The sequence below is a fragment of the Microtus oregoni genome, unplaced genomic scaffold (genome assembly GCF_018167655.1).
Source record: "Microtus oregoni isolate MIOR12 unplaced genomic scaffold, Mior012 000094F_ref0000399, whole genome shotgun sequence".
NCBI classification, from domain to species: Eukaryota; Metazoa; Chordata; class Mammalia; order Rodentia; family Cricetidae; genus Microtus; species Microtus oregoni.
Genome location: NW_024544707.1, coordinates 1,748,745 through 1,757,561, shown reverse-complemented (window position 1 = coordinate 1,757,561; position 8,817 = coordinate 1,748,745). Strand labels below are relative to the sequence as shown.

Below are 8,817 nucleotides of genomic sequence, written 5' to 3'. Positions count from 1 at the left end.
TGATTCTTTGGACTGTTTTCTGTGTTTCTATTTTGTTGATTTCAGCCCTCAGTTTTATTATTTCCAGTCTTCTACTTCTCCTGGGCGCGTCTGCTTCTTTTTTTTCTAGAGCTTTCAGGTGTGTTGTTAAGTCCCCAATGTATGCATTCTCCGTTTTCTTTAAGTGGGCACTTAGTGCTATGAACTTTCCTCTTAGCACTGCTTTCATTGTGTCCCATAGGTTTGAGTATGTTGTCCCTTTATTTTCATTAAATTCAAGGAAGACTTTAATTTCTTTCTTGATTTCTTCCTTGACCCAGGTGTGGTTCAGTAGTTGACTGTTCAGTTTCCATGAGTTTGTCGGTTTTTTGGGGGCAGCGTGGTTGTTGCCTTCTAATTTTAATCCGTGATGATCTGATAAGACACAGGTGGACACTGATATTTTTTTGTATCTGTGGAGGTTTCCTTTGTTTCCGAGTATGTGGTCAATTTTTGAGAAGGTTCCATGAGCTGCAGAGAAGAAGGTATATTCTTTCCTATTTGGGTGGAATGTTCTATAGATGTCTGTTAAGTCCATTTGCTTCATTACCTCCAATAATTCTCTTAATTCTCTATTAGGTTTCTGTCTGATTGACCTGTCCCTTGGAGAGAGAGGTGTGTTGAAGTCTCCTACTACTAGTGTGTGTGGTTTGATGTCTGCCTTGAGTTCTAGTAATATTTCTTTTACATAAGTAGGTGCTTTTATATTGGGGGCGTATATATTCAGGATTGAGACCTCCTCCTGATGAATTGTTCCTGTTATGAGTATAAAGTGACCGTCTCGGTCTCTTCTGATTGATTTTAGTTTGAAGTCAGTTTTGTTAGAAATTAGTATGGCCACACCTGCTTTTTTCTTAGGACCATTTGCTTGAAACACCTTTTCCCAACCCTTTACTCTGAGTAGGTGCCTGTCTTTGTGGTTGAGATGTGTTTCTTGCAAACAGCAGAATGTTGGATCCTGTTTTCGTATCCAATCTTTTAGCCTGTGCCTTTTTATAGGTGAATTGAGCCCATTAATATTAAGTGATATTAATGACCAGTGGTTGTTTACTCCGGTTATTCTTATTGCTTTTGGTAGTAGAGATTGTCTCCCTTCTTTGAGATGTGCTCGTGAAGGGTCATTAGATGCCTGGGTTATTGTAGGCAGTGTTGGCAGTGTTGGATTCCTTGGGTTGCGATTTTCCTTCTATTACTTTCTGTAGGGCTGGATTTGTGGCTACGTATTGTTTAAATTTGTTCTTATCCTGGAATGTTTTGTTTTCTCCATTGATAATGAATGATAGCTTGGCTGGGTATAGTAGTTTGGGTTTGCATCCATGGTCTCTAAGCTTCTGCAGAACCTCTATCCAGGACCTTCTGGCTTTCATAGTTTCCATCGAGAAGTCAGGTGTAAGTCTGATCGGTTTACCTTTATAAGTTACTTGCCCTTTTTCTTTTGCAGCTCTTAATATTTTTTCTTTAACCTGTATATTTTGTGTTTTGATTATTATATGGCGAGGAGATGTTTTTCTTTGATCCAGTCTGTTTGGTGTTCTGTATGCTTCTTGAATATTTAAGTGAATATCTTTCTTTAAGTTGGGAAAGTTTTCTTCCATAATTTTGTTGAAAATATTTTCTGGGCCTTTGAGCTGTGACTCTTCTCCTTCTTCTATTCCTATTATTCTTAGGTTTGGTTTTTTTATTGTGTCCCATAGTTCCTGAATGTTTTGTGTTGAGAATTTGTTGGCTTTGCTGTTTTCTTTGATCTGTTCGTTTATTTTCTCTATGGTGTCCTCAGCATCTGAGAGTCTTTCTTCTAGCTCTTGTATTCTATTGATTATGCTTGTTTCTGTAGACTCTGCTCGTTGGCCTAGATTTTCCATATCCAGCTGGTCCTCAGTTTGTATTTTCTTCTTTGCCTTCATTTCAGTTTTCAATTCTTGAACTGTTTCCATTACCTGTTTGATGGTTTTTTCTTGGTTTCCCAGGGTATCATGTACGTATTTACTCATTTCTTCAAACTTTTTGTTATACTTCTCATCCATTTCTATAAGGGCATTTTTTACATGTTGTTTAAGGGACTCTATTATCTTCATAAAGTCGATTTTTTCCATTTCTTCTGTGTTAGGTTGTTCAAATACTTCTGTTGTAAGATCATTGGGTTCTGATGTTTTCATGTTGTTTTTCGGATTATTGGGAGAATTCTTGCCTTGGCGCCTGCCCATCTCCTCCTATTGATCCTATCCAATGGGTCCTTTAAAAACCGGATCAGGTTTCCCTGCTGGCCAAGGGCTCCGCTTACAAAATGCCCTCACTCTCTTTCGTGGTTCCTGCTGCAGGCCAAGAACCCTCTCACCCCTCTGAAGGATCTTCAGGACAGGACCAGGCTCCCCTTGTGCCAGTGACCTGGCCAACCAAAGGCCTACCTCTTTGATTCGATTGTAGTAGGGCGATCTGCTCTCCTTATTGCACGCCTGTTCCCGCAGCTTGGGTCTGCCTCTGCGCCGGTCCCCGAAAGCCTCTTCCTGTATGCGGTGTTGCTCCGCCGCGTCTGGCCGCCGCCGCTCCGCCGCGTCTGGCCGCCGCCGCTCCGCCGCGTCTGGCTGCCGCCGCTCCGCCTCTGTGCGTCTGGCCGCCGCCGCTCCGCCTCTGTGCGTCTGGCCGCCGCAAGTGTGGTTTTTAAAAGATGGAAATCTGAGGTTCGAGGCTCAGTCAGTAGAAGCACATGCCTTGCAAGCAATCCCCAGAACACATATAAATATACTTTCTGGCTAGGTAAGCTAACAAGGGAGCCCCAGATCACAGCAAGAGACACCAAAGATATAAATATTGAAAGCTCCCGATGAATGACATCCCAGGTTGTCCAGTATATTCTACAAGCACGTGCATACAAATCTACATTACATGTGCACAAACAAACACACATCTGCTCACACATGTACTCCTCTATTCACATACATTGTGATGGTTAATCTTGACAGCTTGATAGGATTTAGAATCACCATAATTATCTCTGGGCATATCTGTGAGGATATTCTAGGTCGAAGTGGGTCCACCCACCGTAAAAGTGAACAGTATCATTTCATAGGCTAGGATCCAGGACTTACTGCAAAAGAAAAATAATGCGCAATATTAACCATTATCTGCTTCTGGACTGCAGACATGTGATACTATTATAAGCTCTTGTACCATGACTTCCCTGCAGCAATGGACTGTATCCTCAATCTATGTGCCAAAATTAGCCTTTGCTTCCTTATGTTTCAGCATCAGGAGAAATAACTAATAAAAAAAATTGATACTGAGAAGCCTTATGGTTATTGGGCCCTTGGAGTTGGTATGTGGGGGGAATATTCAAGTTTGTTACTTTGTACAATAGGCCTGTATACTCTGTGGAATATTTAATGACCCATTCTCTCATGGGAGCTTGAAAGAGAAGAATGCTTGGAGAAAGACAGTGGCTGCCCAGTTTGTGAGCTTTCAGAATGGAACATCAACTGTCAGAAATTGTGCTAGGAGCCACGAACATTATATTCTGGCAAAGAAATTGCCTGTATTGTCTTCATGTCTTGATAGTCTGAATGTAAAGTGAATGAACTTTGATAGTGGGAATTTCCAGGGTATTCAGATTGTGGTATAGTTGCTACGGCTTACCTTGGTTTATCCTGGTCTGCAGTCTGGTGAATATGATAAAATCATTTGTGGTAGTTTAAATGAGAATTACCCCATAAGTTTATATATGTCTAGTTGGTGGACTGTTTAGCTAAGGATTAGGAAGTGTGCCCTTGTTGGAGGTATGTCACTAGGATGGGAACTGAGGTTTCAAAAGCCCATGCTAAGTCCAGAGTCTCTGTCTGCCAATAGCTATGGATCATATGTAAGCTCTCAGCTACTGCTCCATGCCTACCTGCTTGATGCCATTCTGCTTACCACGACGGTCATGGACTAACCTTCTGAATCTGTTAACTCCCTAGCTAACTTCTTTTGCACTAAAATCCATTATTTTAAATATTAAAGCTTTGTATGCAAGCTTTGGATGTTGTGCGTGTGTGTGTGTGTGTGTGTTTGTGTGTGTGTGTGTGTGTGTGTAGTTTTAAGGTAGGGGTTCTAATTCAAGGGGGGAAATTAGAACACTAGAAATGACTTAGATGTAATAGAACAAAACAAATACTAGTTTTCATTTTGATGGGTTTATTTGCTTATGTTTGCTTATTAAGCCCATTCACTTTCGCTATCCGATTTTCCGGAATTATACCCCATTGCTCTACGACGGTCCCGGATCATATCTGCTTCATTTTCATGTAACTCAGCACTTGGTCTCTCTTTATGAATTTTGCGTAGTTTAACGCCTGCTTTTATGGCGTCCATCAGTGCGTTCCTTGCTTTGCCCATCATTGGTAGGACTGATGAAGGATTTTGGTTTCCAGGATTTGGATTTACAGGCTGAGTTATTGCAAGAGATCTATGGCTTGAAGCAGATGTTGATTTCATCGAAGGCAGTGATGACTGTAGAGTGGTAACTTTTGTTGAGGTTAAACATGATAGCTGCGGTGGTGGTGAATACAAATGTCCTTTGGACTTTGTCATGTGTAATTTTGACTGTGCTTCAATAAGTTTTGTTAAGTGGCTCACTGAACGTTTTGATGATGGTGATAAATTTGAAGACATCTGGGTTTTTTGGTTTGATGAGGCAGGTACTGAAACAGAGCGTGGTACCCTGGGAGATCTTGGTAATTGGGCACTCGAAGAACCTGATGTATTTGAGACTTGGTTTTGTGGTAGTGGTCCACTTGCAGAGCTTAATTTTGATGCAGATGCTGGTGATGATTTTGCAGTTTCTGGTGATTTTTGAAAAGACTTCACGGGTTGACAAATGGAATATTTTGATTGCACGGCTATAGCAGAGTCAATGAGATCTAAAGCGGAATCCCATGACTTATTTAATGCAATTACTGAAGGAGATAAAAGTGAAGTGATCATCTGATCTTGACTCTGTGGACTTAGACTACCTGGTTGCAGTTCCAAACATTCATGAGATGCTGGTGTTGAAGTGAATTCAGGTGGCATCTTTAGATGTATTTTAGAAGTGGTCTTTAAGCAAGCAGATGTTGTAGTTTCCAAAACAACGAATGAAGATGTTACTGGCGAGCTAACAATCCTGGGAGCAGATGGTCTTTTAGAACTGGCAAGGTGGATCAGCCTATCAGAAGGCAATGGTGGTGCTTCTGGTGCAAGAGGGTTGACAAATATATTTTTTTTGCGATGAATTAGCGATGGTGGCTGGCTGAGCATCACGTCCCCCTTACCAGTTCCATAAAGGACACGAGGACGTGACTGGCTCATATGCCCAATACCATAATGTAGATGTTCTTGCTCACCAGGTAAGTTGTTCGCTGCAGATTTTTCTTGAGGCTTGCTTTTATTCGGTGGAAAAATGTATAACGAAGAGCCACCTTCAGATTGATCTAAATATGAATAAGATACTGCACAACCAGAGGCTGGAATGCGGTCCACAGAAATACGTTCTTTCACCAGTTGACACTGTAGCTTAGTTTTGGTTCCACTATCATGGTCTAGATTCTTCTCCTGTATGTATTTCTTGCTTGCTTGTTCTTTATTCTCAGGTACAATTTCTTGTACAAATTTGGAAGAATATAAACATGAGTGGAATGAACCGTCAGAAGAACTTGAATCTTCCATGTCATTTTGGTAGTATGTAGGTAATGTAAGAAGTGGTATTTCTGTATTAGTATCATTTCTTTCAAAGATGTTAACAGGTAATGATGTACAGGAGTACACTTGCTGGGTTTCAATAGTTATATTTGGAAGAGTCTTCCTTGACTTCCACACTTCCATGGATAACACATCATTTGGAACTTTGTGAGCAATAACTTCAGTTAGCTGGATTATATTTTCTTGTAAATTTTGAAGTTTAAAGGAGATGCTATGTATCTCTTCATCTAATTTTCCGAATAAGTCTTCAGTGTGTTTATCAAGATCATTTACTCGACTCACTATTTTGTTTAATGATGTCAGAATTACATAGATGAACTCAGAAATTGTCTGTGGTTGACTTAGATATTGTTCAACCTTGTCTTCATTAAGCGACATGATGGATTTTTGTTAACAAAGAAGTGAAGTGTAGAAAGATGCTTCTATAACCCTGCTTTAAGCATCCACCACTCTTACCAGTCCATTCCAAGTTGTTAAACACTATCCTAAGCTTTTCCACCATCTGTTAATCACACCTTTGGAGAAGTGAAGGCACCAGCTTCTTGCCTTCAGGTTGTCAGCAGTTACAGGACAAGCATGTTGTTTCATCAGATTCTTTTCTTTGAACAAGCAGTGAGACAACTTATGATTACATCATTGCCATACCCAATCACCCTTCCTCCTCCTGGTCTTATCTTCAACCTGCCCTCTTGAAGCTGGTAGCCTTCTACCTGCCTCGCTCTCTTAACACCACCTCTTTGTTTCTTCTGTCCTCTGCCCTCCCCCACCACCCCGTTCTCTGGTTCTCTGTCCTTAACTCCCTCTTCCTAACCCACCTTCGTAACTCCACCCTCTGCACTTATGACATCACCTTCTGCTCTCCTGGCTCCTCACTCCTTGGTTTCTTCCCTCTACCATCCTTCTGCAATCAGCCCTCCCCATTCTCCAAAAACTGTCTTCCTCCCCCTACATCCTACCCTCCAAACTTCACTATGTCAACACTACTCTCTCCTTCAGAAGTCCTCTGCCTTCCTGCTCTCCTACTCCTTCATCCCTGTTCTTCCGCCACATTTTTCTCCATCTACTTTCCCACAATCTCCTACCCCCTCCAACCTCCTCTGCCCTCTTCCCTCTGATCTTCTGTCCACTCCTGCTCTTAGGTCACCATACCCCATTCTTGCACACCCTTGAATCTCCTAAGCCTCTCATAAATCTGCTCTCTGCCTTCATTTCCCCTCTACATTCCTATCTTGTCTCCCATTGCATTCCTCTTCCTCCGGCTTCTTCCTTCTCTATGCCATTTATCATTCTCCGTTCTCTATTAAACTCTATATTCTATCTACCCTCTACTTCCACCTTCCCTCCCTTTTCTTCCTCCCTCTGCTAGCTTCCCTGTGTACTCTACTGTACTATTTCTCCTAATCCCAGCTTCCTGACACCACCCTCCCCGATTAGGACATCACACTCCCGAACTCCAGCTCATCCTCCCTCTACCCTCCAGTTACTGTCTCATCCCTTTGATCTCTTCTTCCCTCCACTCAAGCTTTTCTCCCTCTGATCTCCTATTCCCTGAGTCCTCTTTTATTCATAGCCCTCCACACTCCTCCCTGCTCTCTTCCTCTATCATTTCCATATATCCTGGCACCTATTACTTCTGCCCTTCCTCCTCAAACCTCCTAACTTTCCTCTTCAGCCCTATTCTTTTCCTCTATGCCCTTGGCTCTCCTTTGCCCTCTGGTCTCTTTCATTCTGCACCTCCTTTCCCTCTCCTCCTGCCCCCCTTTCCCTCTTACCTGGTCTTTCTTCCTCCCTTAGCTGTTTGCCCGGTGTCCTGTGCCCTCTCTTCATCTGGACTGACCTCCCGCTGTGCTCCTGCTGACCCTGCCCTCCTGACTCCGCCCACCCTGCTTATGACATCACACTCAGCTCTCTGCACTCCTTCCTCTCCTCAGATCTGCTGTCCTCCCTTTGCCCTCACCCCATCCTCTCCTCCCTGGACAATGCTCCTCCCTGGGACCTCCTCTCTTCCCTCTGCCCTCCACACTCATTTGACTTTTCCTCCTTTTGATCTCTACTCTCTTAACACAATTCCCTCCTCCCTCCACCTCCCCCAACCTCTTTTCTATGCTTTCCCTTCAACCTTGTTTCTTTTCCTTTCCTCCCTCTGAGGCCATTCGTGTGCCATCTTCCCTCTGTTCTTAGCTCTCCAAACTTCTCCCTCCTTTCTTCACTCTATGTCAACCCCCTGGCCCCTCCTCCTTCTCCCCTACCTCTTCAACCTTCCTCTGATGCATACTCAGCACTCTCCTCTTTGCCCCCTTGGTTTCCTTCCCCCTTCTATCTGTGGTTTCTTCTTCCCTCTGCTCTTCCACCCTGCCTTCCTGCCTTCTGCTCTCTCACTTCTGAGTTTTCTCCTCCTGCCCCCACCCTACTGACTGCACCCATCCTAATTATCACATTACATTCTGCTCACAGGTCTCTGCACTTGCTCTTCTCCATCTGCCCCCCCCAATCCCTCTGGAGACTCTTTCCCAGACGCAACTCCTCCCTCTGAGCTCCACTTTCTTCTCTCCTCCCTTTGATGTCCATCTCTCTTTCCATAATATCCTAATCCTCCAACCTCTGACTTCACCGATGATCTCTCCCACTTTCCTTCTGCTTCCACAGCCCTTCTCTTCCTCTTTCTGTTCATCTCCTCTCTCTGCTCTCTTCCTGCTGACTTTGGTTCTCTTGACCTCTCAAACACTCCTCCTGGCCCCTCAAGCTTCCACTGCTCCTCTCTGTGTGCTGTTCTTTCTTCCTCTATGCCCTTGGCTATCCTTTTTTCGCCCTCTGGTCTTTCCATTCCGTACATCCTTTCCCTTTCCTCCTGCCCTCCTTTCCCTCTTACCTGGTCTTTCTTCCTCCCTCAGATGTTTGCCCTGTGCCCTCTGCTGTCTCCTGCCCTCTGCTGTCTCCTTCCTCATCTGGACTGACCTTCCCCTGTGCGCCTGCTGACCCTGCCCTCCTGACTCCGCCCACCCTGATTATGACACCACAGTCAGGTCTACACTCCTCCCTGCTTTCCTCTTCTGCTGCCCTCCTCCTGCTCCCATCATTCTCTCCTTCCTA

The 8,817-nt window shown here is 43.8% G+C and overlaps 1 protein-coding gene across 1 annotated transcript; it reads right to left on the bottom strand.

Annotated features, from left to right (window-relative positions):
• Nucleotides 1-4,206: 4,206 nt before the first annotated feature.
• LOC121442711 (wiskott-Aldrich syndrome protein family member 1-like) lies at nucleotides 4,207-6,105 on the bottom strand. Its single transcript, XM_041644321.1, has one exon. It carries the CDS (start codon nucleotides 6,103-6,105, stop codon nucleotides 4,207-4,209), a length of 1,899 nt encoding a protein of 632 aa, XP_041500255.1.
• Between the last annotated feature and the right edge of the window lie 2,712 nt (nucleotides 6,106-8,817).